Consider the following 27,419-nt stretch of genomic DNA (forward strand, 5'->3'; position numbering starts at 1 on the left):
CTAATCAGTTTTAACTGATTAAACTCCAGCATCATCACAATGCACCCTCTGGAGTCCCCAAACCTTGGCTTATGCAATCCTATGCATAACATCTCTGAGACTAGGTAAACAGAGTGCATCCCTCCAGGAAAGAGTGCACACTACACCAGACAACTTAAACTATCCATGTGTGAATTTCTCAGTAGTTCGGATGATTTTAAGTTTCTTTGTGTGTCGGGCTGAACAAAAAAATACATACAAGGCAAGTAGTTATTGATGAAATATTAAAATGTATTCATCATTTAGATTCACAAACCATGAACTGATGTCTGATCTAATAACTGATCTGATTCAAGATGAAATCAAAATGTATTTGGTCTGTCAGATATAGCCTTTGGAAACAAAAACAGAAGTCGCTGGGAACACTCAACAAGTCAGGCAGCATCTATGGAGAAAGGAAAGTGAGGCAACGTTTCGGGTCCACGACCCTTCATCAGAATCTTTACATATCAAATCATGGCCTTTGGTCCCATTTGATATATAAAGAAGCAGTAAATAATAATAAACCTTGTATTTATATACAGTAAAACTCACACGAGTCATATCAGTTGGGACCATAACATTTAATGTGACTTATGCAAAGTCCGAGTTAACAGTTTAAGTATACAGTAAAACTTGCACAAGTCTCATTTTTTTATAAATTGTATAAACATACATTCACTAAACCCCTATTCGGTTTCCGCCTAGTAAGTGTACATGCTTTGACAGGTAAGGACATTGTTGCCCGCGATTCAAGGCCTCCGGTAAGCGCGGTAGTAATAGAGGGTAGTGGAGCGGCTTTATAAGTTAGGAGGTGAGTAATAAGAGTAGTGTAAATAAATCAAAGTGGTTTTGATAGGAAACTGAATGGGACTTAAGTGAATGTACGACTTTGGCAATTATACAATTTATAGAGATAAGACTTATGCAAGTTTTACTGTACGTTGCATTGACCCCAGGACTGAGGCAGATGCTCATTTAAATCTTAATAGGATCCAAGATAAAATGATTGTGTCTAAATATAATTTGGAACCCCAACCTAGTACTAGGAGAGTTAATTTCAAATAAAGTAGCTGCCTTGTCAATGATAATTTCTATCAATATTTTCTTTCCCTTGACTGTCCAGTGCCTTGGGATATCCTCCCACTGTGAAAGGTGCTATATAAATGCAATTTGTTGTTTCCCCATATTTCAATTTCATCATTATTTAAGCCATTTGAGACATCCTCTCGACTTGAAAAACGCTATATAAACGTAAATTTATATTTTTGCTTAACATCAAAAATAACAACTTTGTTGTTCGATCTAAACCCTCAAAAAAATAATTTTTTTAGAATTAGTTATATTCTACAAATATATTAAACGAAGATTACAACACAATCATTTATATAAGGTGTCGAAGACAACAATTTACACTTCACATAGCATCTTTCACATAGGAGAATAAGTATTACAGCTCCCCCTCCCTCTCCCCCGGTTCGTTGTCAGACTGCCACTGTCCAGCACTCCAGAACGCTATCCCATGTGAAGCGCGCTGTATAAATACAAGTTGTTGTTTTATTGTAAGAGAAGATCCATTATACTACACTTTTTCATGAATGTTGACAATATAAATATAAAAGTACAGTGGTCAAGGTCTGTCTGGTGGCTGCAACTAAAACTGGCAGACAAGGCATTTGGGACTAGTGGGCTCCAGCTGGTTACTTATTTGGAACTTGTCTGCCAAGAACTGACATTTTCAAACAACTGAAAATTTACTGAATTGAACCACTGAATTTTCTTCCAACTTTGAAAAGATCTCAACTTATATGTACTTGCTACACATATATATATAATATATATACATACGCACACCCATAACACATAACATAAATTACTAGTTTTAAGAAGTTCTGACATTACAAACATTATATCAAATGCAAGGAATAATATTACTACTGTATAACAATTTACAAGTATGAATTCAATAAAGTGCAAGATGTTTCTACTGTATCCACTGGAACTATGAGGGGAGAGAGGGGGTTAAAAAACTAATAACAGATTTCCACCTTCCACAATTTTCCGTCAAGAAAGCAACGCTTAGTGCTATCAACATCAGGTGGTAACTATGGGAGCAGCAATGAGAGAATGAATTCAGTGAATGGTCACAGCATTAAAACACAACTTAAATATATATATATATATACACACACACATATATATATTCTGTGGTATATTAGCACCAACACACCACACCACCCCTCACAAATAAAATCTCACATAATGAACCCAAACCTGTGGAGTCCTGTAACTCAGTGGTCAGAGCACTCGCTTTGCAAATGAGTTCAATTCCAGGCAGAGGGCGAAACCTTGGGCAAGTTTCCTTACTCCACACAGAGCCTAATAATAATCCCTCCAAAACAATAATAAATTGCTCATTTTCAATCCACGACTATTTGTGGGACATTGCTGTGCGCAATTGGCTGCCGCGTTTGCCCACAAATATACAGTCAATTCACTTTACAGCGTATTCTGTGAATCGCTTTGAGACGTCGAGAAGACGTGAAAAGCGCTGTATAGAATGCAAGGATTATTATTATTATTATAGTATTATTATTATAAACCTGGTTGAGTCGGTGCAACACAACCGGCGGCGACACAGTGCTGACGGGAGAGACCGGTGGGGGCAGAGGTAACGTGTTTGATGAAAGAGAAGCCGTGCGAACAGCCGTGGAAGTAAAAGTGACAGAATCATTAAATGAAGGAACAACAACCAACGAACCAACGAATGAATGAATATGAGAGAGAGAATAAATTGGTCATTTTCAATCCACGACTGTTTGTGGGACATTGCTGTGTGCAATTGGCTGCCGCGTTCGTCCACAAATATACAGTCAATTCACTTTACAGTGTGTTCTGTGAAGCACTTTGGGACGTCCTCCCGACGTGAAAAGCGCTATATCAAATGCGAGGATTATTAATATTATTTAGAAAGTGACCGCGACGTTCCCGGAGCTCAGACCCACCCGACGCGAACCAGGTTTCCGGTTATTTATTTCCCTCATTCCCCCCCACCCCTCCCCTCGCTCGGCTGTCGGGGATGGAGGAGAGGTTTAAACCTCCGGCACTGCCCGCTCCCCCGGGGCCGCTGAGTACCTGAGAGCCGCAGACTCCGGCCCGACAGGCGCCGCCACATCCCCACCGCTCTCAGCGCCGCCATCTTGAGCCGAGCCCAGCCCAGCCCGAGGGGTCCTGAGCTCACGCCAGGCGCCCCGCACCCGCCTGACCTCAAGCCCGTCTGCCGTCAAGTGCGTCGCACGCCGTTTCCGCCTCCCCCTCCCGAGAGCTTCCCCGACGTTTTAATGTTTAACTGCGTCGGTTTGAGCGCTTCGCCGGCTGTCAGGCGGTTGTAACGAACGCGGAAGGATAGTGCGCCTGCGCTCGGGCGCGGTTTGGCCACATCGGGAACGGGGGCTTCGGGGCCGCGGAGACGGTTTGTGTCCCCGAGGACCGAAGAGTGAGTGTGAGAGAGAGTGTCAGAGAGAGAGAGAGAGAGAGAGTGTCAGAGAGAGAGAGTGAGAGAGAGTGTCAGAGAGAGAGAGTGGGAGAGAGAGCAGAGAGAGTGTGAGAGAGTGTCAGAGAGAGAGAGTGAGAGAGAGAAGAGAGTGAGTGTGAGAGAGGAGAGAGTGTGTCAGAGAGAGAGAGACTGTGAGAGAGGAGAGAGAGTGTGAGAGAGAGCAGAGAGAGTGTGAGAGAGTGTGAGAGGAGAGAGAGTGTCAGAGAGAGAGTGAGTGTGAGAGAGAGAGAGAGTGAGTGAGAGGAGAGAGAGTGTCACAGAGAGAGTGTGAGAGTGTCAGAGAGAGAGTGAGTGTGAGAGAGTGTCAGAGAGAGAGGGAGTGAGTGTGAGAGAGAGTGTCAGAGAGAGAGTGTGAATGTGAGAGAGAGAGAGAGTGTCAGAGAGAGTGTAAGAGAGAGAAAGAGTGTGAGAGAGAGAGAGAGGAGAGAGGGAGAAAAAGAGTGTGAGAGAGAGGAGAGGTCAAGAGACCAACGTCAGAAATAGAACAGGTAACTAACTACAGTGTGAGATTCTGTTTACAGTCAGTCTGACAGTGTGTCTGACTGTGTACAGTGTGTCTGACAGTGTCTGACTGTGTACAGTGTGTCTGACAGTGTCTGACTGTACAGTGTGTCTGACAGTGTCTGACTGTGTACAGTGTGTCTGACAGTGTCTGACTGGGTGTACAGTGTGTCTGACAGTGTCTGACTGTGTACAGTGTGTCTGACAGTGTCTGACTGTGTACAGTGTGTCTGACAGTGTCTGACTGGGTGTACAGTGTGTCTGACAGTGTCTGACTGTGTACAGTGTGTCTGACAGTGTCTGACTGGGTGTACAGTGTGTCTGACAGTGTCTGACTGGGTGTACAGTGTGTCTGACAGTGTCTGACTGGGTGTACAGTGTGTCTGACAGTGTCTGACTGTGTACAGTGTGTCTGACAGTGTCTGACTGGGTTTACAGTGTGTCTGACCTGTTTGGATTCACCAGCAACAACAACAACAAAATTACATTTGTATTAGCGCCTTTCACGTCAGGAGGATGCCCCAAGGTGCCGGACAGACAGAGTTTCGGACCCGAGCTGGGGGTCGAGATTGGAGAGAGTGGAGAGCGGGGGGGAAGCAGGGAGATCGAAAGCACTGTTGAAGAGGAGGGTCTTGAGATGGGTCTTGAAGGAGGCAAGGCAGGGCGAGGCGGAGGGACTACGGGCTGGAGTTCCAGAGGGTAGGAGCAGAGTGGCGGATGGACGAGATGGAGGATGTGAAGCAGGCTGGAGCTCGCTGAACAGAGGGAGAGGGCAGAATGGTAGGGGGTTAGGAGGTCGCAGAGTGGAAACAGCTCATCAATATCCACCTTATTGAAACCTTTCAGAATCTTAAAACTTCTTGTCAGATCCTTTCTCAAATATCTCATCTCCAGAGAGAAAAGCTTCAACCCTTCAATCTTCTTGATCGCTCTATTCACTCATCCTTGATGGCATTCTTGTAAATCTGTGCTACACACTCCTCAATGCTACAGTATTCTTCCTTCATTACATCTCTAAATGTGTAATATAACTACAATTATTAGATCTCTAAGTGTACAATTTTGTCTGTGAGTGTGATTATAACTGGGTGTATAGTGATACTCTTGAGTGTATATCAACAATAAATTGCACTTATATAATACTTTTCATATAGGGAAAATGCCTCAAAATACTGCACAAAGACTGAGTAGGACCCCCAGCTGGGAGATGGAGATGGAGAGGGATAGGGTGCAGATGGCCAAAAGTCCATAAAGCAGGTCAGATATAGCGGAGCAGAGGGATTGATGGAGAAATATGTCACAGGAGGTCACTGAGGAAGGATAGGCAAGGTCATGAAGGTATTTAAAGGTAAAGATGAGGATCTATCTTGAGGTGGAAACAGATGAGGATGGGGTTGTGAAGTCTTGTTCAGGAGAGGATGCGGGCAATGGAGTTCTGTATGGGCTGCAGCTCATGGAGGATGATCCAGAGAGACTAGCAAAGAGGTGATTGGAAAAGTCAAGTCTAGTGATAAACGTGTGGATGGGATTAGTGAGGTAGTGGCAGAGGCAGATGATGCTGTGGTGATAAAGAGAAACAGACTTGGTCTGAGCCTGATTTAAAGCAGAATTGAGAGTTGAACAAAATGGTGAGATTCTACTCATGAATTGGAGTGAGCAACCAGAGAGGTCAACCCATGAAGTGAGGATGAACTGATGGAAGCCGAACAGGGAGGGACAGTTTTATTGATGTTGTGGTTGGAGAAAATTAAGGCTCTTTCAGGGCTTGATGTCCGACAAGCAGTGTGTCAGAACTGCATTAGTACTGAAGATAATAATAATAATAATCCTTGCATTTGATATAGCGCTTTTCACGTCTTCTAGACGTCTCAAAACAGTATATTTTTGGGTGGACGCGGCAGCCAATTGCGCACAGCAATGTCCCACAAACAGTCGTGGATTGAAAATGACCAATTTATTATTGTTTTGTTTTTGGAGGGATTATTATTAGGCATGTGGAGTAAGGAAACTTGCCCAAGGTTGCGCCCTGCCTGGAATGTCTCTCGCTTGCAAAGCGAGTGCACTAACCACTGAGCTACAGGACTCCACTCATCATATCCAATGCACGTTATTACCCCTGCACATAAAGCAACCTCTAAATGTATATAAATGTACAATCAATGCTAATCTATCCCGTGGTCGCTTTAGTAGAACTTTGTCGGGGTTGTGGTTGCCCTAGGGTTGTTGGTGAGAGTTGCCGAGCGGCGTCAAGCTGACTGAGAGGAAGAAAAGTATGAATCGTAGAAACGGATCTCAGTGGTTAACCAACCACTGCCGCTGCATTTCAACCTGATTCTTCTCCAGGTGTTTTGTTAATCACACGCATGTAAGGCCGACACTATCGCCAGTTTCGCATTTATTACATTTCTCTGCTCCACTGTTGCATGTTGTCACTGAAATGCAAACACAAGGCAGCCTGTTGCAGCTTAGCTGCTACTCTGCAAGTCTTATTAATGTACTCTATTGTGAGCTTTTTACTTGATACTTGGTCGTTTGTGAATAAATGTGGAAGGATAGCAACAGTCAATGCTTGCAGTGTAGCTATTGCTGCCTTTACCAATGCAGCAGATTCAGAGTATCCATCTTCCTAATCCGTTTTCAGAAAGCTATTTTGGACTAAATTTTTTTTAAGAATAAAGAATATTTCCAACCTTAGATATAGTTTTGAACTAACATGGGGAACTGTTGAAAAGTGAAAAGAGATCCATTTGTTTTTCAGTTTTCTAAGTACATTAATTTGAAAGACCAAAAAGAAGAAAGCACATAACTAACATAAATGTACATGTATTTAGAATTTGTTTCAGATAGTGTTAGAACTACCAAAACTGAAATTGAAATGGCTTTATCCATGTAATAGCAAATTTTGAGAAATTCAGTTTCCTGAGTCAGCCATTAATAATTCAATTCATTCCATGGGATGCTGCAAGTTTCGTATTACTGTAATAGTGATATCAAATGTCAGGAAGTGTTTAATCCAGCAATTATTAATTGCACAGATTGTATTGACTTGATGTAGGTTTCAATTAAATTAACAGTGTTTTGGGGAGCTGGGACTCTGAATAGTGTTGTGTCCCCTACCCCCCCCCCCCCACCACCCGCAGCCCCCCAACCCTCACGCTTGGCATGAGGCTGGACCACTGTCAAGCGTTCTGAGGCGCTACCCTACAGGAGGGGTGCAATATAAATGCAAGTTGTTGTTGTTAGATGTTCACTCCAATCACAACATCAAGGACTACTTTAAAGTGATGTTGGCAGTATAATTCCTACATTATTATTTACGTTAGATTATATAGATTTTTTTAAAAAAAATAAGTTTCTTTCCACCTTAACCTTCCCTCTATTTTATTTGCTTTTAATTTTTAGATAATTTATTATCTAAACATCTTTTGGCATTTTCCTTTATTTATTTCCCTTTTTTGTATGATTGGAATCCACCTGATACAAATAGTGCAGTATAAATTGATTTTCTTACATGTGGTCTTTCACAGAGAATTTTCCATGTGTAGGTGATATAAGTATGTGAAACCCTCAGTTTGGATACTTTTAAGCACAGTGATGGGTTTCTGCATGTGCCAGACACCCAGCTGACCAAAAAAATTGCATGAAGTGTAGCATGAATTTAGATTTCCTTTGTGAAGGACTCTCCTTAAGGATCAATTCATATTAACTTCAGTGTAGCTTCAAAATAATTATAGCTAATGTAACCTCGGTTCCACATCTGTACAGTGTCATAAAGGATGTGTGCACATATTCCACTCGCCTTTATCGTGACATTAATGTTACGATAGACTCCGATCTGCTTGTGTGCCATTGTTAAATCATTTCCAAATGTATTGATGTAAACGGTAGTGTAATTCTGATCAGATCATTCAAAGGGAAGCTTGACCTTTACATGAGGGAGAGGGTATGGGAGGGAGGAAGGAATTGTGGAGACTCATGGAGTATAAACATCAGCACGGAATGGTTGGGCTGAGTGGTCTGCTTCCATAGTATACAGTCTTTGTAAGCCTTTGTAGATCACTGTACTTAGATCCATGGCACTTTTTTTGTGAACTATATTTAAAAAAGTATGTTTTTCTGAACCTCCACTATTCTGTACATTGTGAGATCGTATAAATTTATATTGCATTGGTCCATATGAACATATGTTTAGTAAATTAATCTAAACTGTTTGTTCATCTCCACTTTTTCAGGTTTGTCTGTGCTCCTGATTGTAGAGTTTGTAACTATGTTAATTATATTATTGTGCTTCAGTTTTATTTATGCCCTTTAGGATCTTGAATACCATTCTTCAGTAAGATCTTTTTGGGGACCTTGATATAATAAAATAACTGGTTCCAAAGATGTCTCATAAGAAAATTAAGGGACTAAACCTGGTGGGTTGATCCGATCATATTTTTGGAGTGATAAAGGTCAGACCCTGACATCATGTCTGGACTCTTGGCAGCTTGAAGCAAACAAGTTAGCTTGTTGGCTCAGTACCTTCAAAATTAGTTATCTCGTTGGCGCTCAAGGGTTCAAAGTACAATTTGGTGCTTTTCTCTTAGTATCAGGAAAATTTGGAATCGTACCATAGAACATGTGGAGAATGAGCTTTTTGCCATTCAGTAGCTTTAAAATTATTTTAAAAGTCAAAAATATAATTTTGTAAATTAGTTCCATTGACTAAGAATCAAAATTTAATTTCAGTATCAAACAAGGTGATAATTCAATCCTGAAACCATCTCCAGAAAATTACTGAATTTCTGCTAATTATCACTAGTAATAATTAATCACATAATCATAATTCGCATCCCACCCCCAGATCCGCTATTTCCCCCAATATATTAGGCATTCTAATTATGATGATAAAACTTCAAAATTGCTGCAATTGCAATCCTATGACTGGACAAATCTTGATGGTTTTAAATAAGAGTTAGGTGGTTTGAATAGTTGTCATACGTTACGTCAACCTATGCTGAATAATTCTCTGTAATGAAAACCTTTAACACCTTGAGCCACTGGAAGATACCATTGGTTATTGAATTGCACTTGGTGTAATTGTGCATTGACTAAAGTGAACAAGAATGCTCAGGTAAATGTTAAATTCAAATACTGCTTGAATGCAATCAGCGTGCTTGTCCGACCCAAGCCCCCCCATCCCCTGCCCCTCCCAACCTGTCTCCTTTTTGGGCTGAATTTTTTTAAAATAAAATAGTTTGACTTTTCTTAACTATATACTGTGATTTCTTAGTAATCTAATGTAATAGCAGGCAAGGAAATCCTAGAGAAAATAAAGTTTGACATACATTGTTCTGACTGAAGGTATTTGAATTCTGTTCTCGAGAGATCTGATAGCACATCGTACTATTTCACACTCAGTGCTTGATGATGTAATGAAAGCTTTTACAGTCTTGTTAGGTAGTAGTTTTCAATTTGTGCCTAAACTCTTATGACTAATTTTTTTTATATTCAGAAATTAACATTTAAACATGGCTTCCATGTTGTCACACGCATTCAGAAATATCCCCATCAATTCACCATGGGCTGTCAAGTTAAGTAAGTATGTGTACAGTTTAAAGATTTCTTTCAAACTATGCATTTTATATCAAGATATGATTTTTTTATTTGTTCTTTATTTCCTAATGATCCTTTTTTGGAGCTAAACACAATATATTTTGTATAGCCGATTGCAGTGTGCACTCCCATTACAAAACAAGAAAAGCAGGCCAAAATAAACATGAGGTCAATAAGAATAACTTTCACATAAACTCGAGTTGTCATTCTTCTTCTTCCTAATGAGCTCCTTGAATCATATACGAAGCATGAACACCAAGTTCATACTGAGACCAGAAGATGTGGTGTAAACCACTACTAATTGAAATGTTTTGAAGACTTTTGGTGGACTGTGAAGCTCACTGCATGTATTTATGATCTTCTTCCAGTACCACTCTTATTTTACATATAATGTGATTGATAACATAGAGTGCTGAAGTCTGATGCATTAGTAATCAAGTGGGGGACTGCAAATTAGATTTCATCTCCTCTGCTAACATTCAAATCTTCCCAGTAATGGTGAGGGTGCGAGACAGACAGCATTTTTTTGGAGAAGAGTAGAAAATCATCCCCAGGCCTCTCATGTTTCGTATAGGAAATGGATAAGAACAGTTATGATAGAGTTATTGATTCTAGTTGGCAGGCACTGTAATTTGTACTGTAATTTGTTTCTATTCCTGCATAATTTTTTTTATTCAAAATCTCTGGCCATATAATAATACTAATAATCCTTGCATTTGATATAGCGCTTTTCACGTCTTCTCGACATCGCAAAGCGTTTCACAGAACAGACTGTAAAGTGAATTGACCGTATATTTGTAGGTGAAACGTGCAGTTTTCAGATTTTGGCACACTAATAAACTGAATTAATATGATTATATTACCTAATTAGGACAGTCATCGCAACATTGTTAGATAAGGTAGAGGGCATTTCACTTCTTGATCTTATTGAGAAAGATGTTTCTTAAGACAAATTACACCTTATTGAATGTTCATAATTTTGGCTAACAAACTGAAAGCAATATTGAATCAAATTCATTTTTTGAAAACTTTGAATCTAGATGTTTTGAGTGTTATTGTAATCTTTTCTTCAGCTAGTGCTAGAGAAACAGCATTACACAATTTAGATGTTTGAATTTTGTTAGAAAGAAAATTAATGTATTTATAATAAGATCATGTCTTGTCTCATTAAATTAGGTACACGTTCCTTGAGCACAACATCTGACCTTCGGACCGCAGGTAAGTACTTTTCTATCTATTTTTCTGATAGTCTGAAACATGTGGCTTTGCAACATTTGACATTTTTACATATACAATAATAATTTTAATAATCATTGCATTTGATATAGCGCTTTTCCCGTCAGGGGGACATCTCAAAGCACTTCACAACATTTTACTATAAAGTGGAGTGGCTATATATTTTGTAGGCAAATTGTTAGATAGTTTGCACACAGCATGTCCCACAACAGCCATGAAGTGAATGACCAAATGTTACATGATTGTGTTACATGAAATAGTTTGGACTTTTTTGATAATGTATATAGATATAATAGCACAACAGTCACACCACTTCATAGTATATCCTGTGAAGTTCTTTGAGACGTGTTGACAACATGATAAAGCACTGTATCAAATGCAAGGATAATTATTATTATTTAAAATTCTCTCTTCAACAGTGCAAGTAAAAATCCCCAAAGCTCGAGTAAACCAAAAGCTCAACAATGTGGTTCTTGTTGAAGGCGTCCGGACTCCGTTCTTAATGTCTGGTACCACGTAAGTAATAATGATTGCCTTAAATGAGAGGTTCAAATCTGCATTACCTATCTTACATTCTCTGAAAGCTTTGTATTGGAGTCTAAGGCCATTTAGCTTGTCCCTAATATCTGTCATGGAGCTACTTCACATTGCAAGCACAATTTCTCTTTTGTTGAAGCAAAATGAATTTCCACTGGAGTGAAACCTCCAAATTTCTTGTGTTTTGTTTCTGTTTCTCTTTGCCATCTTATTTTAGAAAATCTAAGGAATTGAATTTAATGACATTCCTGAACTAGAACTTGTTTATGAAGGATTCTCAAATTATCTATATACTGGAATAAAAGCTGCTTTTCTTGTTTGCCAAGAAGAGAAGTCATCTTAAAAATGCACTTGTGTTAGTGCTTTACAAACTAACACTGATCTACTGAACCCAGCCATTCAGCAGCAAACACGTGAACGTGGGAGTTTGACACCCCCGTTGAATGCAGTGAATGCCAGTATGTTTGCTTCTCTTTATAAGCAGAAAGCTACTTGTGCAGAATTTTTACAAACCAGTTCCAAGAGGGTCTTGGAAGAAAAATTATGAAACAAACTTTCAATTACCAGATTGCACATAAATCCAGGGATTTTTACTGTAGAGAGGCTGCTAATCCTGTCTAATGGTTTTGCATTTTTCAGTTTAAGACTGGTTTTACAGATTAAGACATACTCTAGTTAGTGTAATAAATAAAAATTGCAGCAAAAGATTGCAGGATGATAACTAAAATCATTCATTTTCTATGCTTTTCTGTTTCAAATATTTGTCTATTTCCTATTTTTTTAAAATAATTCTGCTTCAGATAGTCCATATACTAAATTGAGGAATTGGTAGATTGCTTTTCCAGGGGTTCTCCCTTAAAATAATTGTGATTTACAACTGTTTGTGGGACACTGCTGTGCGCAATTGGCTGCTGCGATTCGCCCTCAAAATATACAGTCAATTCACTTTAGAGTATATTCTGTGAAGCGCTTTGAGACGTCTTGACGTGATAAGGTGCTATATCAAATGTAAGGATTATTATTATTTATTATTTGACTACTTAAAAACAGTTGCACGTTAATGATGTGGAGAATATCTGACTTGTATTCTTTTATTATAGATACGCCAACATGATGCCACATGACTTGGCCAGAGCATCACTGCAGTAAGTTAAGCTCACATTGCTGTGTTTCTATGTCTCCATTAATCAAGGTTTTTTCTAATGTATTTTGGAAGCTTACTTAAAATTATTTGTTACAGGGGCCTTCTGAGAAGGACCAACATACCTAAATCAGCTGTTGATTACATTGTGTATGGAACTGTTATTCAAGAAGTCAAGACGAGTAATATTGCTCGAGAGGTATGTTAAGATACTATATTTTTAAATAATTATGCTGAATCTGTGTATTAAGATATAAATTGTACTGTGAAAAATGCGAATATCATATTCAAAACCTGTAGGGCAACCCATTTTTTAGCGCAGGCATGTTGGTCCATTGTCTGAAAGGCTGTGTTATAAGAGATGTTTGAAAAAAGTAGCCATCTTTTGTAGTCAGGTTGGATGCTATTTGGAGGATGCACCACTTATGTCACTTTCTGCTGCACACTCACAGTAAATTTGAGAAATGCCACTGTGATCAATTCCTTTGCAAAAGAAATGAAATAGTGTACTGACTACTTTACAGGAGTCCTGAGGTTCAGTGGTTAGAGCACTCGCCTTGCAAGCGAGAGACCTGGGTTCGATTCCCAGCAGGGAGAAACCTTGGGCAAGTTTCCTTACGCCACACGCCAGATAATAATCCCTCAAGAAAAAAAACAATAATAAAATTGGTCACTTCAATCCACGACTATTTGTGGGACACTACTGTATGCAATTGGCTGCAGCCAATTCACTTTACAGTATATTCTATGAAGCACTTTGAGACGTCTAGAAGATGCGAAAAGTGCTATATCAAATGCAAGGATTATTATATTATTATTATTCACAAAAGGACATCAGCAACACTTCCTGCACATAAGCAATATGTGAGAAATGACATTAGTGGTGGGATTTTACTAAGCGACATCAGAGGCAACCTGACGACCCAGCAGTTAAGACATATTTTAGCTTTGGGAGTCGATCCCACTTGGTTTCCAATTAACACAAATCTACAGTATACAAGAGCTATATAAAAAACAGTGCTATACCAAAGGGCATAATGTGGTATTAGAAGTAGATTTTAGCAAAACAAAAGCAGTACCAAAAATGTGATTTAATTCCAGAGCTTGGACTGCAACAGTGACATTTCTGCTTCTGACATACCAGCTGTTTTATCTATCAACTGTAAATATATAATTATGTGGATACTACTTTTGAAATAGTGTACTGACAATCTTAACTACATTCATATCCTATATGACTGAATTAATGCTCTAACTATGCTTAGGAATTCTATGTATTTGCATGTGCATCTGTGCATTCACTGCATTAGAAGTAATTATTTCTACTGTTTTGCCAGGCTGCACTTGGAGCAGGATTTTCAGATAAAACTCCATCTCACACGGTCACCATGGCTTGTATTTCCTCAAATCAGGCCATGACCACAGGTACATCCTGCAACAACAAAATTACATTTGTATATGCACATGACGCACATAAATTAATGCTTTTGTTTTTTTTTGCAGCTTTTAGCCTCATTGCCTCTGGCCAGTGCGACACAGTGGTAGCTGGTGGTGTGGAGTTTATGTCAGACGTTCCCATCCGTCACAGCAGGAAGATGAGGAAAACCTTGCTCTCACTTAATAGAGCTAAGACAGTAGGACAAAGACTGTCTCTCATCGGGAAAATCCGACCGGACTATTTTGCTCCTGAGGTATACACACAGCACGTTTCTGTGATAAAATGGGCAAAAAAAGTTTGGGATCTTTTTCCTCTATCTTTATTGATGTAAATTATTTTTTTAAAGTTTATTTCATTTTATGTTAAGCTGATGCTGTAACTGTGATGTTTGGGTGCCCTCTCTATGTACACACCAAGCTCTGAATCCAACCCCCATCCTTGCTCAGCTCTGCTGGCTCTTATCATCCAGTGCATTGAATTCAAGAACCTTATGAATGCCACACTGTCTTGAAAGAGTATAGCTCTGAAACAATTTAGGTCAGAGTTTAACTTACATTAGTCACAATGATGTGCATCATACTCACTAGAGAGATGCATTTTACATGCTGAATTTACAAAGTGTTACAAAGAATGTGTCAGCACAGAAACAAATCACTCAGCCCTATCAGTCTGTGCCGGTATACACACTCCACACAGGTTTTTACGCATTCCTTACTACCTTCCATACACTTCTGTTCACCTCTCCCTCATATGAAGATCTAGCTTCCTCTTAAATGCAACAGTGCTATCTATTCAACCACCGCTTCAGGCAGTGAGTGCCATAATCTCGCTACTCTCTGCATGAAGTTGTTCCTCCTAAATTCTCTTAGATCCCTGAGTCGCTATCTTTTACTTGTGCCTCCTGGTTATGGACTCCCCAAACAGTGGAAGCATCCTATTCATGTTACCTTTCTCAAACCCTTTTATAATTTTAAACACTTCAAATAGGTTCCTCCTTAAACTGCTTTTTCTGGCGTCACAGGAACCATTTACATTGTCGTTTTCTCAACGTTCACTTTTTCAATCCAATGTCCCAAGTTATCCAAGGTGCAGGTGAACTGCAGTATGTAAAACAAGTCTTACATAATAGGTGGTTAGAGGTGAAATCCTAATTAATATTGTAAACCGGGTAGGAGAAATTAACAACTAAATCAAAGTACATTTCTATAGATATGATTTAACATTGCTTGTCATTATTTCTTTAGCTTCCAGCTGTAGCTGAGTTTTCCTCCAATGAGGTCATGGGTCACTCTGCAGATAGACTTGCAGCTGCTTTTGGCATATCACGTGTAGAACAGGATGAGTATGCTTTGCGTTCTCATATTTTGGCTAAGAAAGCCGAGACTGAAGGGCTGCTTAAAGATGTCATCCCGTTGAAAGTTCCAGGTAACTGCCTTGTGTCTGCGCAGAAATATAATCATAATTAAATCAATCTGCAGTTAACTTTTCAAGACAAAACTTTTCCCTTAAGTAATATTAAGTGCTGCCAATCAGGTTTAATTGGCAGCACTCTTGCTTCTGGATTAGAAGGCTATGATCTCAAGCCCCATTGTCTCGGCTGACACCAGTGCAGTGTTGGGGGAACACTGGAGCAAGGATTTATTATTGAAAATATTATAATCCTAATTAAGTATGTATATACAATGGAGGGGTTTAAATATATTAAAAAGGAATCCAAGTTCACCAATGTGGATTTTTTTCTGGGTAACAAGAAGTAAGTCATGCTGAACTGCCTGATCTCCCTTCCATCTACATCTCTTTCTGTTATGAGGTTCCTGCAGTCCTATGGGAATCCTTAGAAATCCATTACAAATAGCACATTTTAGACACCCCATATATATTCTGTAGACACCATGAAACAATCGTTTATTCCTCCTTTTTACTCCAGCAAACTAGCGGGGAGCCTAGGGAATCTGCTTTGTGTGTGTGACTGTTCTATAATCAAACAATGTGTGCTTCAAGCAATCTTCTAAGTATTACTGGAAAGTGCAGAAAATTAGTTGGTATATACCTAGTTCCTCATTGTTGAAACAAGTAAATATTCTATAATTCAGGTTATCGTTTTGTTTTACGGTTAATGCAGTTTAACTAGCGTCTAAGCGCTCTGAGACACTACCCGGCATGGAGAGTGCTATATAAGTGCAAGTTGTTGTTGAATAAACAACCTTTGAATCTGGCTGTCAGATGATTAGAAGTCAGATTATTCAAGCTTGACCTCATGGTGACTGACAGGTTAGGTCAAGTTTTCTGTGCAATTCTTGACTTGCTGAATCCAAGAAGTGTGAAGCACAAATTAGTCATTGGTGGTTCAGGTGAGCATACACCTTAAAACGGGTTCACAATGTTGGAACAAATTTGGTGAATCAGATGCATCAGTTCTGTGCTGACCATTAGCCGATTAATCCATACAAATTCAGCTCTTCTATTTCAACAAAGCTATGTTACGCCTTTTATCCCGCTTAATGCACAGAAATATGTATGATGATGGAGGTTTCTAGTTCACCTTTTACAAGTTATTCCTTCAACTAAGGAATGTATTTAATATGAATGAGAAATTTGACATTTTTTAAAAATAATTTTCTTTTAAACCAGGAAATCAGACAGTCATGAAAGACAATGGGATTAGACCGTCCTCTATGGAAATGATGTCCAAATTGAAACCAGCGTTTGTCAAACCACATGGAACTATTACTGCTGCCAACGCTTCATTTCTGGTAATAACATACTAACTTGAGACAAAAAGTAATTTTAATTTCCTTTGCTCTAATTCATTTCTTATTTTCTAAGAATTTTCTTCTTTGTGGAATTGTGAATTTTTAATTCCACAGGGATTGCTCACTCCACTACCTGTCGCCTTCGCTCAGCTCACCTGGGTTCTTCTGCGTACCTTCAGCCACTATGCCCTGAATCTCTGGAACTCCCTGCCTCAATCCCACTGTCTTGCTTCCCTTTACCAGTCTTCAAATCAGACCTGAAGACGTTTCCTCTTTGACTGTGCCTTTGATCACCTACCCTCTCTTTCCAGCTAGGTGTCAAACTGCAATGCTGTTGAGCTCTCTAAGATACTACTTGCATGAAGTGTGCTATATAAATGTTATTTTTAACAAGAATTGAGATTATGATTGCAGATAGACTATAAATATTCATGTTCCTTTCCTGAATTTAGATTTGCTGATCTTTATACAGGGTAACTGATTCTGTTTAGAAATAAATGTATGAGAACTTTTATGTGCCTTTTCAAGAATATTATTCATATTAAATCTTGCTTAAATTAAGTCAATACTATTCATATTAGCTTCATATTTTTATGTTAAACCCTGAATTTGTCTCAAATTTCAGACCGATGGTGCATCAGCAGTGTTGCTCATGTCTGAAGAAAAGGCACTGTCTATGGGCTACAAACCAATTGCTTATCTGAGGCAAGTAGTCTTTGTAAATCCTCTCTGGAGCAGATAGATAATGGAAATAAATACATATTTGTAATGCTAATGAACAATAAATTTCAATTTATTCTGTGGATTATTTCAGGGACTTTGTATACGTCTCCCAGGATCCCAAGGATCAGCTACTGTTGGGGTGAGAGTGTTTTTTGTTAAAATATATAATAAAGAAATTTGAATACTTCTAATGTTATTTTTAAACTAAGACTCCTATTTTCTGTAGGCCAGCGTATGCTATTCCTAAAGTTTTGGAGAAAGCTGGATTATCTCTTGATGATATCGCTGCCTTTGAATTGCATGAAGCTTTTGCAGTAAGTTCATTTTGAATGGTAAAAAGCAACAGGAAACAACATTGAAAACAAAATAATAAATTGCTATAGTATTGGATCAGCTGAAAGGTAACCTTCCATTTTAGTTGTGATTGTCATGCCATAGCACCTTTCTGTGCTACCAGCAAGACATGCTGACACAATTAATCTAGTTAACATTCGGCAGAATCTTGTCCTTTCTACGAGTCTCTCAAAATTTATAGTCAGCACTGGAGCAGTTGTTTCCATGTTGATCACCAGCATTTATTATCTTTTGAGTATGTAATGTTACAAGTTCAATATTTTACTTGCGTGACATTGATGGATCTAAATTGTTGCTACTATTTTATGTTTCCAGGCCCAGATTCTATCTAATTTAAAAGCAATGGACTCTGACTGGTTTGCACAGAACTACATGGGAAGAAAATCGAAGGTGTGTTCAACATTAACCAGTTATTTTTAATCCCTGTCATTTTAACAAAGTTCCTGGATGGATGGGTCAGCAGCCATTGTAATGGGTCAGATCATAAAAAGCACGTAATCTCCTGTCATGCCAACTCACTGCTCCTTGCCTTGCCGGTTCCAATGTATCAGATACAGTTTCTGGAATGTGTAGCTGGGATTACTGGAACTTTGTTTGGTTTGGATACTCTTAAGCATGGTGATCGATTTCTGCATGTATCAGACACTCAGCTGACCAAAAAAAGTGTCCAAGTTTGTTTTCTATAAATCTTTCTAAATTGGAACTAATTTGATTACTTTAAAGAGACACTAGTCTCCTGCCAATATGGTATTCATGATATATAGCATATAATTATATAGGTGTCCTCCCATTGTATTTTATATACACCTTGACAAACTCAATTTGCAGTTTACCATGTTGCGGTCTAAAAACCACTCACGACTTCAATTTTTGCCTCTCCAATCTCCCGTTTAATACCTAACATCTCCTTGCATTTAACATATCAAATGCTTCGTCTTTAGGGTTCAGCTGGTAGCCTCATATAACACTATACATCTCACTGTTCGTGTCTCCTCCAGAATAGTTTCCATAGTCCATCAACAATACTTCCTACAAGATCAAGATCTCTTCTATTCTCCTTCACTGTATAACCAACAGCCCAATAGAAACCCATTCACTACTTATATCCCCTCAGCATTAACCTCCTCTTTAACATAATGTTTGGGAAGCTGATACAATCAGACCTCATTATAACACAGTGGTTTGGGTCCATAAAATTAGACCCAGCCTTTTGATGAACGCATTAGAAATGTATCTACCAATCCTCACTTGCATGATGTCTGGTCGCCAATGACATCACCACTAATGTCACTAAGCCACTGTGTACAACAAGCCTGCGGCCAGTGGCAATCGCTCATGAAAGGCACTGACACCAAGAGGCCCTGTGCACTATGTGCAGGAAGCTGGTCAGTCAGGCCAGAGATTACCCACAATAAGAATGGCAATATAATCCTGATATTCCAGGTCTTCAATTACTCATACACCTTCAGTTTCATGACCTTAGTGCCTCTACCTCCAGTTACCTTTATTTGGGCGCCCACCACATTAAACTATGCAGTCTGCAGGATGCCTGTCTTTAGATTGACTCACTGTTTTTGTACTATTGGCTAGGTTGGGGTTCCCCCACTCGATAAGTTGAACTGTTGGGGTGGTTCACTATCCCTGGGACATCCTTTTGGTGCCACTGGTTGCCGTCTTGTGACAACAGCTGCTCATAGACTGATTAAGAACGGTGGACAGTATGCACTGGTTGCAGCTTGTGCTGCTGGTGGGCAGGTATGGCTTTTGTTTGTATTGTAAATATATATTTCATCTTTAATATTGTGGACAGTGACTTTTTTTCTTCAGCAAGTCATACTTTCAAATGACTTGGCAACATTGCTCAAAGTACTGTTTTGTGCAGTCTAACATCAAAGCAGTTCTTCCAGCAAGTCATAGTGAAGGTAAAGAATATCAAGTTGCTGAAACGTATGCTTTCTAGAATAAATCATTACAATGGATCACATTGATTTGACATATTTTTGGAATAATAATGCAAGCACTTTTGACATAAAACAAATATCTTAAAATACTTTATCAAATATAAATGACTAGAAATGAAGTGAATACTCTGTAATAAGTAAACACAGCAGCTCATCTGCACCATCAGTATCTCATAAACAAAATGAGATGATCAGACAATTAAAATGGATTAGAAGGTGAATGTAAACCAGGTTAAGACTCCACGTATATTTGAGAAACTAACAAACTCGACACGGACCAGGCACTGGCAGCATCACCATCCATGGATGCACACTCCACCTCACTGAGGCAGTCTGGAATCTTGGTGTCTTGTTTGATCCTCACCTGTCCTTTCTCCCCCACATCTGCGCCTTGACGCACTTTGCCTCCCCCCACAACATCGCCCGACTCCACCACTATCTCGCCTCTCCACCCACCGAAACCCTCATACACACATTCATCACATCTAGGCTCGACTACACCAACTCCCTGTTTGTCGTCCTTCCCAACACTTCACTTCACAAGCTGCAGATCATCCAGAACTCTGCAGCTCATGTCCTCTCCCGCACCAGGCTCTGTGACCCTAGCACCTCCACCCTCACCTGGCTCCACTGGCTCCCCATCCCACAGAGGATAGAGTTCAAAATCCTTGTTCTCACCTTGAAGGCCTTGCTCCTTCCTACCTCTGTGACCTACTACCCCATATCAACCTCTCTGCACCCTCCACTCAGCAGGCTCTGGCCTGTTCCACGTTTCCTGCCCGACCCTTCCCAATTTTGGAGGTCGGGCCTTCAGCCTCACTGCCCCCATCCTCTGGAACTCCAGCCCACATTCCCTTCACCTCGCTCACTCCCTTGCTTCTTTCAAGGCACAACTCAAGACCTTCTTCTTCAACCGTGCCTTCGGCCACCCTCCCTGCCCTCCACCCTCCCTGATCCCAAACCCCTGCTCAGGTCCAAATTCCTGACTGTATAGCACCTTGGGGCGTCCTCCTGACGTGAAAGATGCCACACAAATGTAATTTTGTATTGTATTTGAACCAGTGAGCTCCTGGTCCATAAACTGCAGCTCTACCCAATACACTATCAACAACAAAACCCAGGGTAGCGTCCTAAAGCGCTTTCCAAATCAGTGCTATCCTGGTGTCTACTCTTTCATTACAAGCCCGAAAAATTTGAAATTTATACCTCGTTTAAATTTATTCTGAGACTTGTGTTCATAATCTGGGCTGATTGATGGAACTACATCTATTCAAATTATCTTCCTTGCTGTTAAAAAAAATTCTTCCTTGAATTGTTTAAGTGTGATGATAATTTGTATTAATTTCTTTCAGGGTCATGGAATGATTGTGGAAACCTATCCCCAATAGTGAAACGTGCTCCTGATTTGACAAGTTTAAAATAATGCCATTCCAATGCAGGGGAAGAGTGATTTCAGAAAAAAAAACATTTGCCGCTTTGTGGAGATACCTTCTTAATAGCTTTGTACATACCACCATCTACGGTTGTCAATAAAAATTCAATCAACTACATTTATAATCTTGAAATGTATTAATTGGGAAAAGTAGAAGAGGTTTTAAAACAACTTCTTTTTGATCTTGTTTCCCCAAATTTGAGTTGTTTCAAAGCTTATTTTAGGATAGAATTTCACTCTTGCTTGTAGAAACAGTAGCGTAGCATGCAAATTATAGGTGATACTTTAAAATGCAAACCCATATGCCTTAATAAAAAGTAAATTTACAAAATAAAGTGTGGACCATCTCTGGAATGTTGTGAGCATTACTGAACATGCTTAAAGTAACCTCTGAAATTATTGTGACCAAAATCCTGGGAGGATGTTGCATTTCTTGTCTCTGCATCAATTCTTTCAAAAATTAAACTCTTAAAATTTTTGTGGTACTTTACAGTGATTTGTTTCGCTTTGACAGATTGAATACAAAAGTAAACAAAAAGAACTTGAATCTGTCTGTCCCATTCTCCGGTGATCAAAGGGTTAGGATCAGTTGTTGGCAAAATATCTATCAAAAATAAGAGAAGGTTTGACTTTCTTGTTATTGCCTTATCTTAAACCTAGAATGATGAATGTATTGAATCACAGAAAACCTTTTCAAACAATTGATAAGCACAACTTTCACGTTTGAGGAAAATGGAATTCAAATTCAAATTCCATCTTCCCAAACGATTTGTATTGTAAATTATACAAGATAGCAACATCAACCCACTGTATACCAATGTATACAAATCAACAAAAATTGGCAATCTCAATTAGTTGTGGTAAAGATTGACATCCCACATATTGATAAGCACACAAAAACAGCACAGGTATATGTACGGTAATGTCTCAGAGCCCTTCAACGGGACAGGGTTGCACCCTGAGCCGAGGGGCATTGGGGGGAGGGGGAGGATGGTCGCCATAGGTGTGTTGAAATGGGTAGGATTTAAGGTGGGACAAAGGCAGAAAGAGGGGTGGAACGGAGTGGTACAGGGAGGGAGTTCCAGAGGTTAGGGGTGTAGGAACTGAAGATGGCCAACAGTTGTGGCAGGGAAAGGGCAGTAGAGTGTGTACCAAGCCCACGTTAGCTGAATTAAACGAGTGAGTGTAGGTAGGTAGGAGATCAGAGAGATAAGGGGCTGCCAGGGAGTGGCTGAATTCGTAAATGATGGTGACAACCTTGAAATCGATCAAATGGGTGATGGAGAGTCAGTGGAATCTGATGAGGACTGGGGTGTTTGCTCGTGTGGAGTTTGATAAGGATGTCGGCTGGAGAGCTTTAGATAAGACGCCACTTATAAACTGGAGCAAAGAGACTAGCGAGGAGAGTATTGGTAAAATCTAAGAGGGAAGTGCCATAGGCATGTTCAAAGTGGTAGAGGTGGAAATTAAAGACAGAAAGGCAGGAGCAAAACAGAGTGGTAAAGGGAAGGAGTTCCAGAAGATGGGGGCACAAGAATTGAAAACGCACCTGAAAAAAGGATGTGACGAAGGCACGAATGAGTGTTTCAGCGACACTGATAGGGGCAGGGTGAGTGATCTGAAGGCCTTTGATTTTTTTTTAAATCAAAAAAGGAAACCGCAAACACGGTAGTAACTGGTACGCAAGTGAAACTTCCACGTTTTCAATACATAAATGAGCACTTTCCAATAGGTGTCACTGGATAGTGAATAGTGATCAGAGAAACTTGACAGTCAATTCCGGTTCTTTTGTTTCAGCTTCTGCTGTCACCTGGTGGCCGCATAATCTAAGTGCAGATGAATATTGCTAAAAATACCAAACCATAAGTTATATCTGGCTTGGCATCGTTTATATCCTGGGTAACAGATGCTTATTTGGAATGTTAGAGTTCAAAACACAGCCTTAGTTGGGATTCAGATTAACAATAGTCACAATAAGATTGAACCGTACTCAACCAAGCAGCAAAATGAGCCAAGTTCTGGAACTCTCAAACCTAAATATTTAATTTATTCAGCTAAAACTTGACAATCTATTCAAGAATAAAATCACAAATGTTAGATTGTTCATCCCGTCCCAAGTAGATTTTTGAATGCTTGCAACAATCTGGACAGTGAAAAACAAGAAACCCTGGAAGGGGGACAGAGAATTGGTGATATATGGCAGCTATTTCGCAAACAAGAAAAAGATTTTTTTTCAGAAGAAAGATGGAGGTCTTTAGGGAAACCCAAGAAAAATGCTTCAGTAGGTATTTATCACAGGAAAAAACATAAGGAAGGAATACTGTCCTTCCTTCAAAAAATAATCCCTTCAAAAGAAGAAGAATTTGGTCACTCAATCCACGACTGTTTGTAGGCACTGCTGTGTACAATTGTCTGCCACATTTCACCCACAAAATATGCAGTCAATCCACTTTCCAGTATATTCTGTAGTTCACTTTGAAATGTTTTGAAGACTTGATAAGGCATGATATTAAATGCCTGCTCCCTCTGCTGGTTTCCAAGTTAAATGCACTGAGCTGGAAGATCCCCAACATTGCAGAGCTTTCTGACCACACATTTATTATCCTGGTTTTAATTTTTACATTATTGTGCAAATCTACCGAGAAAATAGCTAGAAATGCTAAAATAGTTTTTCTATGCTTTAATTTTGGTGAAGATAGGTTTTCTTTTTCAATCTAAAGTGATGTGGTTATTATTTACTGTTTAATCTCGAGTTGCTCCCATTCAATCAACTTCATTCCCTTTTCTTTCCAACCTGATTGTCCATTCCACTCAATATGATTGGTAAATATATAACGACTCTCAGAGCGAAAAAAGGGTGGTGGAAGCAGATTCAATAATAACTTTCAAAAGGGAATTGAATATATACTTGAAAAGAAAAAAATTGCAAGGTTTTGGGGAAAGAACGGGGGTAGTGGAACTAATTGAATAGCTCTTTCAAAGAGCCGGCACAAGCACAATGGGCCGAATCCTCATAGAATCATAGAATCCTTCTCTGTTGTAGGATTTTCTGAGCAGTTGTGGGGGAAAGGTGATTCAGCCCTTGTAGTATTACATTGGAAAATGGTCCAATACTGTTTTGCATTCCTATTTAATCTGCCTATTACAAAGGAGCAGCTTTGCAGATGTTAACAAAGTACATTCAAATGTGTCTCAACGCTTCTATTAAAATAATGAATTTGCCTCAGTGTAGATTTTCATGTACATTTATGTTGCAGCTTGTTCAAACTACTCTTGATACCTTACCAACAAAGCAGTAGGTGGTAGGAACAGGTGATCAACATAAAGTCTACCTATTATTATTTTAGGTATTTGTAAAAGATTGTTTCAAATAATACTTTAATAAAATGTCAAAACCAAGCTCATTTATTGTGGTTTGTAATCAAATAAAAAATATTTGATGTGATCAAATATTGATAATGGTTTTAGCAAAATTAAAAATATTTCACACTTTACTACTCACTCGGTCTCTAGATTAATAAGGTAAAAGGTAAGTTTGGATCTCCACCATTATGTAATTAAATACAATTTGTATTACTAATATGAGGATATAAACTATTGAATCTCTTTGTTGATCTTTCAGTTCACAAGAGAACTTATTGATATTATACTTCCAGAATAGCAAGCCAAACCTTCTTTTCATAATAGCATCAAATTATTTCTTAGATATGTATTCGTCCTCAACCACCTTCCTGGAACTTCATTTCAGGCTAGGATTATCTCCTATGAAATTCAAACTTCCCTATTATTCTATTAGAATTAACTTTCAAAAAGGTACAAGATAAATAGCTAAAGAGGAGTAAACTACAGGGGTATGGGGAAAAGGCAGGTGAATGGGACTGAAAGGATTGCAAAGACACAATCAAATGGTCAAATGGCCTTCTCTGCTGTACATTTCTATGGTTCTATGGTTCTGTTAATCTAGTGACTCAGTGAGAAAATTAAGAACACTATTCATTTTGCCTACTGCCTTTGCATATCCAAAAGTACTGCTCAGGATTTACACATCTTTTCCCTTAAACCATGTACAGTGGAGTCCTGTAGCTCTGTAGTGGTTAGAGAGACTTGGGTTTGATGCCTGGCAGGGCAAAATGTTGGGCAAGCTTCCATAATCCACACGCTTCTGTTGACCTAGTAGTAAGTAGGAATCCGGTTGTTAGTCAATTGGTGAATCGCTTTTCCGGGGGTAATAATTCCTTCAAAAAAAATAATAAATTGGTCACTTCAAACCACAACTGTTTGTGGGACACTACTATGCGCAATTGGCTGTCGTGTTTTGCCCACAAAAATATACTGTCAATTTACTTTAGAGTACATTCTGTGAAGCAATTTGAGACGTTTCGAAGACGTGATATGGTGCTATATCAAATGCAAGGATTATTATTAAACCATCTTATATACATCTACAACTCAGCCAGGCTGGCAATATCCTCTCTAAGACATCTCTTTAAGTCTATCTTATTTGGTTCCTCATCATAGTACAACTCTCGAACAGTGGTGGAATCAACTTTGTTGCTGTCGTTAGTATGTCTTGGATCTGGGCTTTGCCGACTAAAATGCAAGTCCAGTTATAGCCTGATCAGAGCATGGTTGGTACAGAATTGGCTATTTATCCTGTTTGCATTATTTATTGGTACTTCTCATAGTTTGGACATAGTAAATGTCAAGTCAACTAATACTATGGCAACTATGGAGCACATGTGGCTCCTATTTTTACTGTCTTTATGCAGGAACTTGCATCATTCACCTGTAGGGAACTTCAATTGTCAATGATTAACTCAGGTACATATCCTTTCCTTAAGTCTATATTGGCTACAACCTCTGATTTGACAGTACTGATTCATCTTCTGATTTGATCATCATCTGGAAATTGAAAACTTGCAAATCCAGATCATTTACAAGGCACATGAGTGATACCAGGACACTTCCCTCAGTCTGTACTCAGCACACCTCCCATTTCAACCTCAGGCTTCCCTGTTTCACTCTAGCCAGTTTGCATAAAAATCACCAAACAAACATCCCTTCCATATAAGGCTTAATCATCTAGACTCAAGAACATTCATATACAATCGTTGACAAACATTTATATTGTGGTACCTCAGATATAATGACTAGACTCTGCCAAGTGCTGAAACCGCTCATTAATGGGTTATATATCCAATTATAATCATTATAATTATTCAAGTTCTGCCAATGAGCCAGGCTGTGCTGTCATCAGCAGTGTCCTGGAATACTATGGGCATGCTCAGGAACTTTTTTTTAAAAAAACAAAATAAATTTAATAAAGTTTCCTACAGTAAACCACAATTCACAGTATTAACAAAAAGAGTGCTTAAATTCAAAAATCCTTTAAATAAATAGTGTGGGAAGAAAGTGGTCTGAGTCTGTGTTTGGATTAAATAGAAGTCTACCAGGCAATTTTGTAACTAGAAGAATTGTGAAACATTGTATAGCCATTATTTGCATCCTAATTTACTTATTCATTTACATGTGTTTTATGCCATTATATCATTATTATGCCATTCTTCTAAAGTATCACAAAATATCAGCAAAATCGAATGAAAGCTTTATTTCACTTTCACTTCACAATAAATTTGGACACAAGGCATCACAAAAAATATTGTACATTTTATAATGGCCTTCCCAACTCCTCCCTCCACAGACTGCAGATAATCCAGAACTCTGCAGCCCGTGTTCTCTCCCGCACCAAACTCTGTGACCCCATCTCCCCCATTCGCGCCCAACTCCACTGGCTCCCTATCCTTCAGAGGATCCAGTTCAAGATCCTGGTGCTCACCTACAAAGCCCTCCATGGCCTCGCCCCACCCTACCTCTGCAACCTCCTAACCCCCTACCAACCCGCCTGTTTCCCTCCGCTCAGCCGGCTCTGGCCTGCTCCATGCCCCCCGACCCATCCGCCCCACCATTGGTGGGAAAGCCTTCAGCCACTCTGCCCCCAACCTCTGGAATTCCATCCCCCAGTCACTCCACCTCGCCCCCTCCTTAGCCTCCTTCAAGTCCCAGCTCAAAACTCTCCTCTTCGACCATGCTATTGGCCACTCCCCTCCCTTCTCCCCTCCTGACCCCAGCTTGGGTCTGAAATGCTGTACACTGTTCAGCGCCTTAGGACGTCCT

General features: G+C 39.4%; 2 protein-coding genes across 5 annotated transcripts in view; one reads left to right on the forward strand and one right to left on the reverse strand.

The window, feature by feature from the left end:
* Window positions 1–3,268, reverse strand: part of LOC103183149 (hydroxyacyl-CoA dehydrogenase trifunctional multienzyme complex subunit alpha) — a 24,797-nt gene extending 21,529 nt beyond the window's left edge. The window contains exon 1 of the mRNA XM_007900463.2: window positions 3,154–3,268. Coding sequence (XP_007898654.2) covers window positions 3,154–3,217 — 64 coding nt within the window. The 5' untranslated portion in view covers window positions 3,218–3,268. The remainder of the gene's footprint in view (window positions 1–3,153) is intronic.
* On the forward strand, window positions 3,251–21,576 carry hadhb (hydroxyacyl-CoA dehydrogenase trifunctional multienzyme complex subunit beta). 4 transcript variants are annotated; one of them, XM_007900462.2, is made up of 16 exons: window positions 3,251–3,305; window positions 9,570–9,652; window positions 10,847–10,888; window positions 11,326–11,422; window positions 12,544–12,588; window positions 12,684–12,783; window positions 13,922–14,009; window positions 14,088–14,275; window positions 15,267–15,447; window positions 16,654–16,775; window positions 17,401–17,480; window positions 17,590–17,637; window positions 17,725–17,812; window positions 18,168–18,242; window positions 19,443–19,607; window positions 21,166–21,576. In XM_007900462.2, exons 2-16 carry the CDS (start codon window positions 9,586–9,588, stop codon window positions 21,199–21,201), a joined length of 1,422 nt encoding a protein of 473 aa, XP_007898653.1. In that variant the 5' UTR covers window positions 3,251–3,305; window positions 9,570–9,585; the 3' UTR covers window positions 21,202–21,576.
* The last annotated feature ends 5,843 nt before the right edge of the window (window positions 21,577–27,419 follow it).

This window comes from Callorhinchus milii, unplaced genomic scaffold (genome assembly GCF_018977255.1).
Source record: "Callorhinchus milii isolate IMCB2004 unplaced genomic scaffold, IMCB_Cmil_1.0 Scaffold3, whole genome shotgun sequence".
Taxonomy (NCBI): Eukaryota; Metazoa; Chordata; class Chondrichthyes; order Chimaeriformes; family Callorhinchidae; genus Callorhinchus; species Callorhinchus milii.